The sequence below is a fragment of the Zingiber officinale genome, chromosome 9B, assembly GCF_018446385.1.
Source record: "Zingiber officinale cultivar Zhangliang chromosome 9B, Zo_v1.1, whole genome shotgun sequence".
In the NCBI taxonomy this organism is placed as follows: domain Eukaryota; kingdom Viridiplantae; phylum Streptophyta; class Magnoliopsida; order Zingiberales; family Zingiberaceae; genus Zingiber; species Zingiber officinale.
In genome coordinates, this window is record NC_056003.1 from 106415020 (window position 1) to 106432134 (window position 17115).

Sequence of the window (17115 nt, forward strand, 5' to 3'; positions counted from 1 at the left end):
TGTTCCCAAACTCGCCTCCTAAAAGTCTTCAAATAATCTTCCACTCCTTAATTTAATTGTTTATTTTTAGCAAAGTGTAAGGATTAGGATTTATTTTTTTTCTTAAAGACGGGATTTAGCTGGCACGATCAGGTCTCAGGCGTTATTTTCAAGTACTATTTATACCTGATCTCCATGCTTTCATCTGCGCTCTCGTTTCCTTCTTTTTTTTTTTTCACTCCCGCCCCGTTTTGTTTTTTTTTATTCTACTTGGATTTTTTTTACTAGGCGTTTGGTCGGCCGGCGGGGGATGGGACCGCGGCGGGGAGCTGGGTGGGTGCTGGCGCTTTTGGCTCTGGCACATTGGTGGGCGGTGGCCATGGAGGCGTCGCATGCAGTCTACGAATCACCTCGGTCCGCGCCGCCCGCCGCTACCGTCAGCAGCGAGCTGAGGACCAGGTACCACTTCCGGCCGCCGAGAAATTGGATCAACGGTTCGTTTCATCGCGCCTCTTCCTCTCCTCCCCTTTTTACTTTTTTATGTGTTCGCGGAAGCTTCGTACGGTTCCCCGGTCGGTGTGGATCCCGCCGGCAAGATCCACGGCGCACGTTAGATATGTACTTCTGGCGTTGGATAAGGTGCTCCGGAGTGGACCCCCGCTGGGCAACCTCGACGCCGGGAAACCAACCGAATAGTGCTACCTACATAACCGTCTGCAGCTTGCACGCATTTTTTTTTAATTAATGCGTCAAAACAACTTTTTGTTTTCAATAATTTTCTACGCCCATAATTGACGCGGTTGCTGTTTTGACTTCTCCTCCACGTTCGCAACCGAACTTGAATGTTCAAATTACGGACGCAATTGTGCGCAGATCCGAATGGTATTCACTCTCACCAACTCGCTTATTATTATTATTATTGCTATTTTTTCCCAATTCTGTCCAATTCGATTGTCGTAAACGAAACCCAGGCCCGATGTACTACAATGGGGTCTACCATCTGTTCTACCAGTACAATCCTAACGGTTCGGTCTGGGGCCACATCATCTGGGCCCACTCGGTCTCCACCGATTTAATCAACTGGGAGGCGCTCGAACCGGCAATCTACCCCACCATCCCGTCCGATATTAACGGGTGCTGGTCCGGATCCGCCACCATCCTGCCGGGCAACCGCCCCGTCATCATGTACACGGGCATCGACTCGCAGAACCGCCAGGTCCAGAACGTGGCGTACCCGAAGAACCTTTCGGACCCGTACCTCCGCGAGTGGGTCAAGCCCGAGTACAACCCGGTGATCGCGCCCGGTTCGGGAATGGACGCGAGCGCGTTCCGCGACCCCACCACGGCGTGGCTCGGCGGCGGCGGCCACTGGAAGCTGGTGGTCGGGAGCAAGTGGAACAAGAAGGGGGAGGCGATCCTTTACCGGAGCCGCGACTTTGTGCGGTGGATCAAGGCGAAGCACTCGCTGCACGCGGCGAGGGACACCGGGATGTGGGAGTGCCCGGACTTCTACCCGGTGGCGCTACGCGGCCAGCGGGGGCTCGACACGTCGGCGGCCGGAGGCTCCGACGTGAAGCACATCCTGAAGGTGAGCCTGGCCCTGACGCGGTACGAGTACTACACGATCGGGACGTATGACCACGTCAAGGACAAGTACGTGCCCGACGGCACGTCGCCGGACGACCACACCGGGCTGCGGTACGACTACGGCAACTTCTACGCGTCGAAGACGTTCTTCGACCCGAAGAAGAACAGGAGGATCTTGTGGGGGTGGGCCAATGAGTCCGACACCGTGGACGACGACGGGGCCAAGGGATGGGCAGGAATCCAGGTCAGTTCAATTCCCTATACGATTCATTTCATTTAAAGTTAAGAACTTTTTTCCTTAATTATTCAAATATTGCTCTCCTTTTATCTTTAGGCTATTCCAAGAACTATTTGGCTTTCCAGAAACGGCCGCCAGCTTATGCAATGGCCCATCGAGGAGCTCGAATCTCTACGAAGCAAGCACATCGTTGTCCAAAACACGCAGGTGCCGAGAGGTGGTTTCTTGGAAGTGCAGGGAATTGATTCCTCTCAGGTCCTGCTCTTTTCCCATGCTTAATTAGCACACGAAAACAGAATAACATAATGATCGTAATTTGGAGTGCAGGTGGATGTAGAGGTGACTTTTGAAGTGACAGGGCTGGAAAAAGCTGAGGCCTTCGATCCTTCATGGACGACTAATGCCGAAGCACTCTGTGGCCAGAAGAGAGCAAACGTTAGGGGTGGAGCCGGGCCATTTGGTCTCCATGTTCTAGCTTCAGCCAACATGGAAGAGAGAACTTCCGTCTTCTTCAGAATCTTCAAAGCTCAAACAAAATACAAGTTCCTCATGTGCCATGATCCTACCAGGCAAGTTCCATGTAGCTTCTTGGATGAGCTAACTGTTATCTAATAGACCAAATATTCATCCTTTTGCTATCGTGCATAGGTCAACGCTGAGACCAAATATGTACAAACCGACGTTTGCGAGCTTTGTCGATGTCGATATACCTGAAAGTGGCAAAATATCTCTGAGGAGTTTGGTATGCTCGATTAATCTTTTGGACAATGGTTTTCCTTGTATCATAATGTATATTTCTTTCTATTCGAACCTGGTTAAATGCCATATTACAGATTGACCACTCTGTGGTAGAGAGCTTTGGGGTTGGGGGGACGACATGCATTACATCCAGAGTTTATCCCAGCACAGCCATCGGAAGAAACGCTCATCTATTTGTGTTCAACAATGGATTAGCCAATGTGAAAGTATCAAAGCTCAAAGCATGGGAGATGAAGAGGCCCTTCATGAATGGAGCATGAGGCTGCATTCATCGTAATGTCCTCTCGAAGGTTTCTTAATTTATTTCGGACTGAGAATTTGATTCGTAATGTTGAGCATATTATCTTCTGTCACTGTCATATATAACAGATAAATGAAAGTCAGGATATATTTTCTGATATGTATGTATATATACGTAGGCCTGGGTTGGTACGGTATACCGTATCCAAAATTGAATACCGTATACCGGACCAACATTTCGATATACCGAAATGTCGAAACGGTATCGGTAAAATACCGACATGCCGAAGTTATATATATATTACATATAATATATAAAAAATAATTTTCTTGTAATGAAGGGCGGTTATCACTATTCATCAATACAAAATAAATCCTTCAAGAAACTCAAAGAGAACAAGAAAGATATATACAACAAAATAAATTCTCAGAACAATAAACACCAACCATGAATAGAAATAAAAAAAAAATGAAAACTCAAGTTTTCGAGTCGAGAGCACGTCGTATGGCAGCACGAATTCACTAGATCATATACAATCAAATAACATGAAGTTTAAACAGTCGTGGAGCAATTTGCTTGAGCAATAACAGAAAATTTAAATAGTGGAACAATTAAATAACATAAAGAGATACTCTGGCTATTCTAACGTAAAAAGATTGGAGCAATCTGAATTCGGTTTGGGGAAGAATTTAGTCGTTTAAGGTTTGGTTTAGGCTTTAGGGGAATCTAAATTAATCATTTAATCTATAGTTACTCGGTATTTCGGTATACCGAAATATTTTAAATCGTTACCGTTACCGTTACCATTACTAAAAAATTCGGTACGATATGATACCATACCAAATTTTTTGGTATACCGAAAATTTGGATATATATGGTATTTTTTCGATATGATTTTTTGGTATTTCGATATTTCGATAATTTTTTCCAACCCTATAATATACACAATCTGTTTCCAAAGATATACGAGTACACTTTCAATGGACCAAAATAAATCGAAAAAACATGGTCCACTACCACAGTGGATCAGAGTGTAGTGAGAACCCATGTGGAGATGATCTTGTTGAGATATCAATAAATATTGGAACAACTTGATATTTTGACAAGACTCATGGTTGGCCAACTTGCTTTAGTTTTGAGAAATTAGTGTCTTTTACAACTCCACTTAAGTATCCATTGTCAAATGTGTCTGTTCTTTACTATAATTAATTTATTTAATGTTATAATGAGGTTCTATACTATAACTAATTTATTTATATTTTAATTTTCCAGTGTTTTTAAGGTGGTTCGTGTGTACCATCGAGGAGCTCGAATCTCTGAGAAGCAAGCACACCATTGTCCAGAACATGCAGGTGCCGAGTGGTGGTTTCTTTGAAGTGCAGGGAATCGATTCCTCTCAGGTCCTGCTCTTTTCCCATGCTTAATTAGCTTACGAAAACAGAGTAACATAATGGTCGTAATTTGGAGTGCAGGTGGGTGTAGAGGTGACTTTTGAAGTGACAGGGCTGGAAAAAGCTGAGGCCTTCGATCCTTCATGGTCGACTAATGCCGAAGCACTCTGTGGCCAGAAGAGAGCAAACGTCCGGGGTGGAGCAGGGCCATTTGGTCTCCATGTTCTAGCTTCAGCCAATATGGAAGAGAGAACTTCCGTCTTCTTCAGAATCTTCAAAGCTCAAACAAAATACAAGGTCCTCATGTGCCATGATCCTACTAGGCAAGTTCCATGTAGCTTCTTGGATGAGCTAACTGTTATCTAATAGACCAAATATTCATCCTTTTGCTATCGTGCATAGGTCAACGCTGAGACCAAACATGTACAAACCAACGCTTGCGGGCTTTGTCGATGTGGATATACCTGAAAGTGGCAAAATATCTCTGAGGAGTTTGGTATGCTCGATTAATCTTTTGGACAATGGTTTTCCTTGTATCATAATGTATATTTCTTTCTGTTCTAACCTGGTTAAATGCCATATTGCAGATTGACCGCTCTGTAGTGGAGAGCTTTGGGGCTGGGGGGACGACATGCATTACATCCAGAGTTTATCCCAGCACAGCCATCGGAAGAAATGCTCATCTATTTGTGTTCAACAATGGATTAGCCAATGTGAAAGTATCAAAGGTCGAAGCATGGGAGATGAAGAGGCCCTTCATGAATGGAGCATGAGGTTGCATTCATGGTAATGTCCTCTCGAAGGTTTCTTAGTTTATTTCGGACTGAGAACTTGATTCGTAATGTTGAGCATATTATATCCTGTCACTGCCATATGTAACAGATAAATGAAGTTAGAATATATTATTCTGATATGTGTGTATATATACGTAGGCCTGGGTCGTTACGGTATACCGTACCCAAAATTGAATATCGTATACCGTACCGAAAAAATCGATATTTTAAGAAATAATACCGTTACCGTACCGACATTTCAGTATACCGAAATGTCGGTACGGTATCGGTAAAATACCGTCTTGCCGAAGTTATATATAAATATTACATATAATATATAAAAAATCATTTTCTTGTAATGAAGGGCGGTTATCACTATTCACCAATACAAAATAAATCTTTCAATAAACTCAAAGAGACCAAGAAAGATATATACAACAAAATAAATTTCTCAGAACTATAAACACCAACCATGAATAGAAATAAAAAAAAAATGAAAACTCAAGTTTTCGAGTCGAGAGCACGTCGTATGGCAGCACGGATTCACTAGATCATATACAATCAAATAATATGAAGTTTAAACAGTCGTAGAGCAATTTGCTTGAGCAATAACTGAAAATTTAAACAGTGGAACAATCAAATAACATAAAGAGATACTCTGGCTATTCCTACGTAAAAATATTGGAGCAATCTGAATTCGATTTGGGGAAGAATTTAGCCGTTTAGGGTTTGGTTTAGGCTTTAGGGAATCTAAATTAATCATTTAATCTATAGTTACTCGGTATTTCGGTTTATCGAAATATTTTAAATCGTTTCCATTACCATTACCATTACTGACAAATTCGGTACGATATGATACCGTACCAAATTTTTCGGTATACCGAAAATTTTGATATATAAGGTATTTTTCCGGTATGATTTTTCGGTATTTCGATATTTTTTTCCAGCCCCATAATATACGCATTCTATTTCCAAAGATATACGAGTACACATTCAATGGACCAAAATAAATCGAAAAAGCATGGTCCACTACCACAGTGGATCAGAGGGTAGTGAGAACCCATGTGGTGATGATCTTGTTTAGATATCAATAAATATTGGAACAACTTGATATTTTGACAGGGCTCATGGTTGGCAAACTTGCTTTAGTTTTGAGAAATTAGTGTCTTTTACATCCCCACTTAGGTATCCAGTGTCAAATGTGTCTGTTCTTTACTATAATTAATTTATTTAATGTTATAATGAGGTTCTATACTATAACTAATTTATTTATATTTTAATTTTCCAGTGTTTTTAAGGTGGTTCAAGTGTACCATCGAGGAGCTCGAATCTCTGAGAAGCAAGCACACCTTTGTCCAGAACACGCAGGTGCCGAGTGGTGGTTTCTTTGAAGTTCAGCGAATCGATTCCTCTCAGGCCCTGCTCTTTTCCCATGCTTAATTAGCTTTCGAAAATAGAGTAACATAATGGTCGTAATTTGGAGTGCAGGTGGATGTAGAGGTGACTTTTGAAGTGACAGGGCTGGAAAAAGCTGAGGCCTTCGATCCTTCATGGACGACTAATGCCGAAGCACTCTGTGGCCAGAAGAGAGCAAACGTCAGGGGTGGAGCTGGGCCATTTGGTCTCCATGTTCTAGCTTCAGCCAACATGGAAGAGAGAACTTCCGTCTTCTTCAGAATCTTCAAAGCTCAAACAAAATACAAGGTCCTCATGTGCCATGATCCTACCAGGCAAGTTCTATGTAGCTTCTTGGATGAGCTAACTGTTATCTAATAGACCAAATATTCATCCTTTTGCTATCGCGCATAGGTCAACGCTGAGACCAAACATGTACAAACCAACGTTTGCGGGCTTTGTCGATGTGGATATACCTGAAAGTGGCAAAATATCTCTGAGAAGTTTGGTATGCTCGATTAATCTTTTGGACAATGGTTTTCCTTATATCATAATGTATATTTCTTTCTGTTCGAACCTGGTTAAATGCCATATTACAGATTGACCACTCTGTGGTAGAGAGCTTTGGGGCTGGGGGGACGACATGCATTATATCCAGAGTTTATCCCAGCACAGCCATCGGAAGAAATGCTCATCTATTTGTGTTTAACAATGGATTAGCCAATGTGAAAGTATCAAAGCTCAAAGCATGGGAGATGAAGAGGCCCTTCATGAATGGAGCATGAGGCTGCATTCATCGTAATGTTCTCTCGAAGGTTTCTTAGTTTATTTCGGGCTGATAACTTGATTCGTAATGTTGAGCATATTATCTCCTGTCACTGCCATATGTAACAGATAAATGAAAGTCAGGATATATTCATCTGATATGTGTGTATATATACGTAGGCCTGGGTTGGTACGGTATACCGTATCCAAAATTGAATTCTGAAACCGTACCAAAAAAATCGGTATTCTAAGAAATAATACCGTTACCGTACCGACATTTCGGTATACCAAAATGTTGGTACGATATCGGTAAAATACCGTCATGCTGAAGTTATGTATATATTACATATAGTATATAAAAAATAATTTTTTTGTAATGAAGGGCGGTTATCACAATTCACCAATACAAAATAAATCCTTCAAGAAACTCAAAGAGACCAAGAAAGATATATACAACAAAATAAATTTCTCAGAACAATAAACACCAACCATGAATAGAAATAAAAAAATATATGAAAACTTAAGTTTTCGAGATGAGAGCACGTCGTATGGCAGCACGGATTCACTTGATCATATACAATCAAATAACATGAAGTTTAAACAGTAGTGGAGCAATTGGCTTGAGCAATAACTGAAAATTTATACAGTGGAACAATCAAATAGCATAAAGAGATACTCTGGCTATTCCTACGTAAAAAGATTGGAGCAATCTGAATTCGGTTTGGGGAAGAATTTAGCCGTTTAGGGTTTGGTTTAGGCTTTAGGCTTTAGGGGAATCTAAATTAATCATTTAATCTATAGTTACTCGGTATTTCAGTATACCAAAATATTTTAAATTGTTACCGTTACCGTTACCATTATTGACAAATTCGGTACGATATGATACCGTACCAAATTTTTCGTTATACCGAAAATTTTGATATATACGGTATTTTTTCGGTATGATTTTTTGATATTTTGATATTTTTTTTCCAGCCCCATAATATACGCAATCTGTTTCCAAAGATATACGAGTACACATTCAATGGACCAAAATAAATCGAAAAAGCATGGCCCCATAATTAATTTATTTATATTTTAATTTTCCAGTGTTTTTAAGGTGGTTCGTGTGTACCATCGAGGAGCTCGAATCTCTGAGAAGCAAGCACATCGTTGTCCAGAACACGCAGGTGCCGAGTGGTGGTTTCTTTGAAGGGCAGGGAATCGATTCCTCTCAGGTCCTGCTCTTTTCCCATGCTTAATTTGCTTACGAAAACAGAGTAACATAATGGTCGTAATTTGGGGTGTAGGTGGATGTATAGGTGACTTTTGAAGTGACAAGGCTGGAAAAAGCTGAGGCCTTCGATCCTTCATGGACGACTAATGCTGAAGCACTCTGTGGCTAGAAGAGAGCAAACGTCAGGGGTGGAGCCGGGCCATTTGGTCTCCATGTTCTAGCTTCAGCCAATATGGAAGAGAGAACTTCCGTCTTCTTCAGAATCTTCAAAGCTCAAACAAAATACAAGGTCCTCATGTGCCATGATCCTACCTGGCAAGTTCCATGTAGCTTCTTGGATGAGCTAACTATTATCTAATAGACCAAATATTCATCCTTTTGCTATCGTGCATAGGTCAAGGCTGAGACCAAACATGTACATGTTGGGGCAATATTTCCTAGGTCAAGGCTGACCTGGTTGACTGAGCTTGAATTGAGTCAAGCTCGAGTCTTGATGTTTGGATTTCGATGTTTGACAATACATATAGACAACACATGAAGATTGCAGGTGCAATTGTTCATGTGGGAAGATTGTGAAGGAAAGTCAAGTAGGTCAAGGTTGACTGGATATTTGACTGGAAAATCCTAGTGAGTGAAGCCAGGTGAAAGACCTAGTGAGTGAAGCTAGACAGAAGGAAATCCTGATGAGTGAAGCCAGGTGAAAGTCCTAGTGAGTGAAACTAGGCAGAAGAAAATCCTGGTGAGTGAAGCCAGGTGAAAGACCTAGTGAGTGAAGCTAGGTAGTTGGAAGTCCTGGTGAGTGAAGCCAGGCAATTGGGAAAGTTCTAGTGAGTGAAGCTAGGAAGAAGAAAATCCTGGTGAGTGAAGCCAGGTGAACGACCTAGTGAGTGAAGAAAGGCAGTTGAAAGTGTTGGTGAGTGAAGCCAGGCAATTGGGAAAGTCCTAGTGAGTGAAGCCAGGCACGAGGAAATCTAGATGGATCAAGGTTGATCGGACGTCTGGTGTTGGAAAGTCCAAGAAGGTTAAAGGAATTGACTGGATACTTGGCACGAGTTGGAAAGACCAGGTAGGTCAAAGGGATTGACTGGATACTTGGCATGAGCAGGAAAAGTTCAAGTGGGTCAAAGGGATTGACCGGACACTTGGTGAGCGAGTCCTAGCAGATCAAGGGTGACCGGATGCTAGGCATGATGGACCAACAGGTCATGGTTGATCAGATGTTGGTTTAGGAGGCTTTGGACTTGTTTTTGGGCAAAAACAAGAAGCTGGATCGATCAGCCGATCGATTGGCAGATGCCCAATCGATCGGCCGATCGATTGGGTGAGTCCTCGCGACAAACCTCCTCCCTATCGATCAGTGGATCGATTGGGGAGAAGCATCACGAGAACAGAACAGCTCTGGATCGATCAACCGATCGATCCAGAGCCCCCAATCGATCGGGCGATCGATTGGGAGCTGCGACTTCACGCGATAAGCCCTGGATTGATCGGTCGATCGATCCAGGTAATTCCCGAGAGCACAGAGGCGCTCTGGATCGATCTGTTGATCAATCCAAAGCCTCCCCAATTGATTGGGAGCAATCCAATCGATTGGTATCTGACCGTCGGCGTCGTATTTAGCTGCTGGCGAGCTGTTCTCTCGGAAGATCTTCGACGGCTTCGATTCTTCTCTTCAGCGATCTTCACAGCAACTCCACAAAGTTCTCACCACCAGATCTTGAGGGTTCTTGGAGGCATTTCCAAGTCAAGAGGCGGATCTACAACAAGAAGAAGAAATCTAGGGTTAGGGTTTTCTTGTGCAAACTTGTAAGCTTTTGCTTGTATTTTGTTCCCTTTCCTTTTCTTCTTGTAGTGTGAACTTGTAGGGCTTCTCCGCCTTCGGTAGTTACCGTAAAGGAGTGTTTTATTGGTGGAGGGTGCGTGAGTGTGTGGATTCTTGGATTAGTCACCTCTTGTGAGGTGGATACCAAGTAAATCCTCGAGTTAGCGTTGTGTGTTTTGTTTCTTTGTATTTTCCGCTGCATTTCTTTGAAGAAATAAGCAACGACGAGAATGAGATCGCGCCGAGCTATTCACTCCCTCTAGCTACATATTCGGTCCCAACAAGTGGTATCAGAGCAAGGTTGCTCTTCACCAGAATCATCGCCGGAAAGGGAAAAGAGCTAGAGGGTGAAGAAGTTGGAGCAAAATTCTTCAAGTCAAAGATTTTATCAAGCTCAACTTCAATGGAATTCCAAGACGGACTTGGATTCGATACAAGGGTACCTCCATCATTTATTTCAACAAGCTTCGATCTTTGGAAATCAAGGATCGATAATTTCTTGATGATGGAGATAGAGCAATGCTTTGCTCTAATGGAAGGATTTGAAGCTCCAACAAATTCCAAGGGCAAAATTCTCAAGAGCAGCAAGTGGAGCCAAGAATAAATTCAAAGATGTGAGGCCAATGACAAAGTGACCAAGCTTTTGATCAATTTATTGCCAAGCAACATCTTGGAGCAAATTGGAGATTTTGAAGATGCCAAAGAGCTATGGAGCAAATTGGCAAAGATTCATGAGATCCCCTTCACTGTACCAAACCAAGAAGAATCCAAAGAGGGTGACTCATTGGATCAAGATCAAGAGGAAGAGGACTCCGAGGTTGAGAGATGCTCAACTTCCGAAGAAGAAGTCCAAGAAGCTTCATCTTCAAAGGAATTCAATGAAAAGAGCAAAGAGGGAGCATACTCTTTGTTCCATGTACAAGATGAAGATGATGAATCCTCCACCTCTAGGATTGAGGGGGAGCGATTTTCATTAACACCGGATCAAGAGGAAAAAGAAGTCTCCACATCCGGGTCAAGAGAAGAAGAGGATGAAGAAGCTTCCACCTCCACAAGTCAAGTCAAATCTATTGGAGGAGCATCATTATCGGATCAAGAGGAAGCTTCTACCTCCGGATCCAAAGGAGAAGATGCCACCCCTACATGTGAAGGTATAAATATTTCAATTAAAAATAAAAATCATATCATATGTTTTGGATGTAGGGAACATGGGTATTATAAGAGCAAGTGCCCTAAATTGACCAAGAAGAAGCGCCAAGTGGCACCAAAGGGCAAGGAGAAGTCCAAAGAGACCGCTCCCGGAACAAAGAAGAGCAAGGAACACATTGTTTGCTTCTCTTGCAATCAAAAGGGACACTATCGAAGTCAATGTCCCAAGGGGAAGAAAGTGGTCAAGGCTCAAGGAGGAAGCATGAGTCAAGGAGGAGCCTCCAAGGTAAAGCGAAAGGTATCATTTATTGAGCCTACTCTTTTGAAAAATGGTAAAAAGCATGTTAGTTCAAATTTTTATCATTTTAATGTTATTTACCATGAAAATAGGAAGCTTGATGCCATTCAAGAAAAACATGTGGCTTTACATGCTAAAACTACCACACCTAGAGTTAGGAAGGTAGATGAAAATCTAGGCAAGAAAACTAAGGATTTGAGTTATAGGTCTAGAAATAAAAATGCTCATGGATTTAATGAAAAATCAAAAACTAAGGACTTAATGATGGAAAATCAAGTTTTGAGGTCAAGACTTGATAAATTAGAAAAGACCCTAAAAAGGATGAAAAATATCCAAAAAGGGCAAAATGAGCAAAACCTAGGTTTATGACAACAAGGGTCATCCAAGGGTCATAGAGGTTTGGGATACAAACATAAAACCAAAAAGGATGTGACTTCTTACCATAGAGTTTCATATAGTTATGGAATTAACCCTAGGTCTAGTGGTCAAGTCAAAAATACAAAGGAAGTTATCCCTAGAAGTATTTTTGCAACAACAAACGTGACTAAGACTTCTAAAAAGTCTAAGAAAGTCACTAGGAAGGTCACAAGGGAAGAAATCCCTAGAGTTCATCTAGAAAAAGTGACCAAGGCTTCTAAGAAGCCAAACAAGGTCACTAGGAAGGTATCTAGGGAAGTTATCCCTAGTGAATACCTAGAGCATCCAAGGAGCACCAATAGATTTTGGGTTCCTAGGAGCATTTTCTCTACCCTTAGATGGGTTAGAGAGTGTCAACTCTGATGAGAAGGGTAGTTAACCCAACTTTGATGAAGTTGACACTCGGAGAGCATTTTTAAGGTTATTGTTAACCTTTGAAAATGAAAAGGATTTTGATCTACTCTTGGAAAGAGTAAGATGTGCCATAACGTGAGAAATTTAATTTTACAATCAATCTGGCACATTTGGAAAAATCATAAGAACTATCAAGTTGGGATTTTGGTATGTTCTTAAGGAATTAAAAGCAAATCCGGGCCTAAAATTTTAAATGGTTACTCTTGGAAGAGTAAATGGTGCCAAAATTTGAGGAATATGTTTAATTTAAATTGACATAAAATTAGGAAAATTAAAAGAAATGTCCAAATTGGGTTTTGGCATTTTCTTGAGAAATAGTGGGCAATCTAGGATTTAAAATTTTTAAGTTTGCTAAGGTTAAGGATACTTGGATAGGTAATCTAGGTATTTTATGTATGCTAATTTGCCATGTCTTGTTTGCCCATCATATGTCATGACATCATACTTATTTATTTGTTTCTGCATTCATGTGTTATTATGAAAAATACAAAAATACCATGTCATGTCATACATACATCATATAGTTATAGGAAATTTTCTTTCGAAAATTACTTCTTTTTGATGTATGCCATAACATCATCATGCATTATTTTTATTTCCTTGTAGATTAAGGACTAAATGACATTTATCAACAAGTAACATCCTTGGTGGATGTTCACAACTCAAAATGCCTAGGTAGATATGCATGATCCCTAGATTAGGGCAAACACCAAGTTTACATCTCACTAAAGACCTATAAGATGCCTCGTATGTGGTTTTGTACACATTAAATACAAGTGAGATATTAGGATGATGAATAAAACTCAAGATGTTGATTTAGTGCATTTATTTGAGTTTTAGGTTCATCAAAACACATAGCTATATGTTTTCCAATCATTGGGAAAAGCTAATATACAAGTCATGTGCATTGAGACCAAAGAACATGGTTGGATATTGGTTTTGAAAATGATTTTAAAATGCTTTTGGAAAACCTTGGTGAAGGCTATCCTTTGATAGTAATCATCATTGAATAGTTGAACACAAACTTGAAGAAAACACTAAAGTTTTTACAAGTTTTCAAGTTTGTGTCAATCTTTGAAAATATGAAGTATTTTCTTAGAAAACTATTTTTCCATGATAATATATACCCTAAATAATGTCTACAACGGTTTTCATGATTTTTAGAATTTTGTAGAATTTTTGGGAAGTTTCTGAAATTCACTGAAACGAACTTTCAGTTTTTCAGAGCTCCAATCGATCACCCGATCGATTGGAGTGCCTCAATCGATCGGGCGATCGATTGAGAGGAACTTTCCCGTGATCAGAAGCTCGTTGGATCGATCAGCCGATCGATCCAAGCAGTCTGAATCGATCAGTGGATCAATTCAGCAGGGTTCAATCGATTGGAACCCAACTCCAATCGATTGGGAATGCTGATTTTGGCTGGGAAAGCCTGATTTTAGCATTTTGGACCATGTTTTAGTCTATGTAACCATTCCTTACCCCTCAAAACATATTTTTATACATCTAGGGTGAGTTTTCATGATGAAAACTAGGATGGATTGGTTAAGGAAGACTAAGTAGAGGTTAAGGTTGAGGTTTGGTTTCATTATTGAATTTATGAACCTCAAAACTTCTAAATTTGAGTTTCCTAAAGGTTTAGGGATTCCAAGTCATTGTTGGTACAATGACAGAAGTCACGACCATATTTTTGGGGGGAGTTACTCTTTAAGGACATGAAAATTATTTTCCATACACCTTGGAAGGTGGTTAACCTTCTTTCGTGAGAATGCTCAAGGTTGGACATTTGACTACAATGGAGAGTGGATATCTTCATTGTTTCAGTGATATATGCTCAAGGATGAGCATGTGATGAAAATGAAGGACATGGGACCTTCATTTGAATCGTGTGAATATACCAAGTGGTACATGCTCAAGGATGAGCGTTGAGAATAATGAAGGGTATGAGACCTTCATTATTGTGTTGTGAGCAACGAGTGAAGTTGTAAACAACGAAGGATAACTCTTCAGGAGGAGAGTTTGTTTTTGATGTGTGCCCAAATATGGGGAATGTTTGTGATGTGTGCCAATAGGGGGAGAATGTAGGGTTTAAGTTAGGCCTTCATTCCCTAAATAGGGGGAGAATGTGCATCGCCCTATGGGAAAAGGGAAGGATGAAGGGAATCTTCATTCATATATTGGCATGAAGGAAGTTTAAGCTATGAGATTAGCCTAACTAAATAAGGTATTGTCAAACATCAAAAATGGGGAGATTGTTGGGGCAATATTCCCTACGTCAAGGCTGACCTGGTTGACTGAGCTTGAATTGAGTCAAGCTCGAGTCTTGATGTTTGGATTTCGATGTTTGACAATACATATAGACAACACATGAAGATTGCAGGTGCAATTGTTCATGTGGGAAGATTGTGAAGGAAAGTCAAGTAGGTCAAGGTTGACTGGATACTTGACTGAAAAATCTTGGTGAGTGAAGCCAGGTGAAAGACCTAATGAGTGAAGCTAGGCAGAAGGGAATTCTGGTGAGTGAAGTCAGGTGAAAGTCCTAGTGAGTGAAGCTAGGCAGAAGAAAATCCTGGTGAGTGAAGCCATGTGAAAGACCTAGTGAGTGAAGCTAGGTAATTGGAAGTTCTGGTGAGTGAAGCCAGACAATTGGGAAAGTCCTAGTGAGTAAATCTAGGCAGAAGAAAATCCTGGTGAGTGAAGCCAGGTGAAATACCTAGTGAGTGAAGCTAGGCAGTTGGAAGTCCTGATGAGTGAAGCTAGGCAATTGGGAAAGTCCTGGTGAGTGAAGTCAGACACGAGGAAATCTAGATGGATTAAGGTTGATCGGACATTTGGTGTTGGAAAGTCCAAGTAGGTCAAAGGAATTGATCGGATACTTGGCACGAGTTGGAAAGACCAGGTAGGTCAAAGGGATTGACTGGATACTTGGCATGAGGAGGAAAAGTTCAAGTGGGTCAAAGGGATTGACCGGACACTTGGTGAGCGAGTCCTAGCAGGTCAAGGGTGACTGGATGCTAGGCATGATGGACCAACAAGTCATGGTTGACTGGATGTTGGTTTAGGGGACTTTGGACTTGTTTTTGGGCAAAAACAAGGAGCTGGATCGATCAGCTGATCGATTGGCACATGCCCAATCGATCGGCCGATCGATTGGGTGAGTCCTCGTGACAAACCTCCTCCCAATCGATCAGTGGATCGATTAGGGAAAAGCATCGCGCGAACAGAACAGCTCTGGATCGATCAACCGATCGATCCAGAGCCCCCAATCGATCGGGCGATCGATTGGGAGCTGCGACTTCGCGCGATAAGCCCTGGATCGATCGGTCGATAGATCCAGGCAATTCCCGAGAGCACAAAGCCGCTCTGGATTGATCGGTTGATCGATCCAAAGCCTCCCCAATCGATTGGGAGCAATTCAATCGATTGGGATCCGACCGTTGGCGTCGTATTTAGATGCTGGCGAGCTGTTCTCTCGGAAGATCTTCCACGGCTTTGATTCTTCTCTTTAGCGATCTTCACAGCAACTCCACAAAGTTCTCACCGCTAGATCTTGAGGGTTCTTGGAGACATTTCCGAGTCAAGAGGCGGATCTACAACAAGAAGAAGAAATCTAGGGTTAGGGTTTTCTTGTGCAAACTTATAAGCTTTTGCTTGTATTTTGTTCCCTTTCCTTTTCTTCTTATAGTGTGAACTTGTAGGGCTTCTCCGCCTTCGGTAGTTACTGTAAAGGAGTGTCTTATTAGTGGAGGGTGCGTGAGTGTGTGGATCCTTTGATTAGTCACCTCTTGTAAGGTGGATACCAAGTAAATCCTCGAGTTAGCGTTGTGTGTTTTGTTTCTTTGTATTTTCCGCTGCATTTCTTTGAAGAAACCAGCAACGACGATCACGAGATCACGCTGAGCTATTCACCGTCCCTCTAGCTACATATTCGGTCCCAACAGTGCAAACCAACGTTTGCGGGCTTTGCCGATGTGGATATACCTGAAAGTGGCAAAATATCTCTGAGGAGTTTGGTATGCTCGATTAATCTTTTGGACAATGGTTTTCCTTGTATCATAATGTATATTTCTTTCTGTTCGAACCTGGTTAAATGCCATATTGCAGATTGACCACTCTGTGGTGGAGAGCTTTGGGGCAGGGGGGACGACATGCATTACATCCAGAGTTTATTCCAGCACAGCCATCGGAAGAAATGCTCATCTATTTGTGATCAACAATGGATTAGCCAATGTGAAAGTATCAAAGCTCAAAGCATGGGAGATGAAGAGGCCCTTCATGAATGGAGTAGGAGGTTGCATTCATCGTAATGTCCTCTCGAAGGTTTCTTAGTTTATTTCGGACTGAGAACTTGATTCGTAATGTTGAGCATATTATCTCCTGTCACTGCCATATGTAACAGATAAATGAAGTTAGGATATATTCTTTTGATATGCATGTATATATACGTAGGCCTGGGTCGGTACAGTATACCATATCAAAAATTGAATACCGTATACTGTACCGAAAAAATCAGTATTCTAAGAAATAATACTGTTACCGTACCGACATTTCGGTATATCGAAATGTCGGTACGGTATCGGTAAAATACCGTCATGCTGAAGTTATATATATATTACATATAATATATAAAAAATCATTTTCTTGTAATGAAGTGCGGTTATCACTATTCAC

General features: G+C 41.4%; 2 protein-coding genes across 2 annotated transcripts; both read left to right on the forward strand.

The window, feature by feature from the left end:
• Positions 1-287: 287 nt before the first annotated feature.
• LOC122023440 (beta-fructofuranosidase, insoluble isoenzyme 3-like) lies at positions 288-2877 on the forward strand. The gene is made up of 7 exons (XM_042581548.1): positions 288-473; positions 853-861; positions 951-1810; positions 1901-2059; positions 2132-2373; positions 2453-2546; positions 2638-2877. The coding sequence occupies exons 1-7, from the start codon at positions 290-292 to the stop codon at positions 2821-2823; spliced, it is 1734 nt and encodes a 577-aa protein (XP_042437482.1). The 5' UTR covers positions 288-289; the 3' UTR covers positions 2824-2877.
• Positions 2878-4149: 1272 nt separating this feature from the next.
• LOC122023439 (beta-fructofuranosidase, insoluble isoenzyme 1-like) lies at positions 4150-7148 on the forward strand. Its single transcript, XM_042581547.1, has 4 exons — positions 4150-4204; positions 6457-6698; positions 6778-6871; positions 6963-7148. Exons 1-4 carry the CDS (start codon positions 4151-4153, stop codon positions 7146-7148), a joined length of 576 nt encoding a protein of 191 aa, XP_042437481.1. The 5' UTR covers position 4150.
• Positions 7149-17115: the final 9967 nt, after the last annotated feature.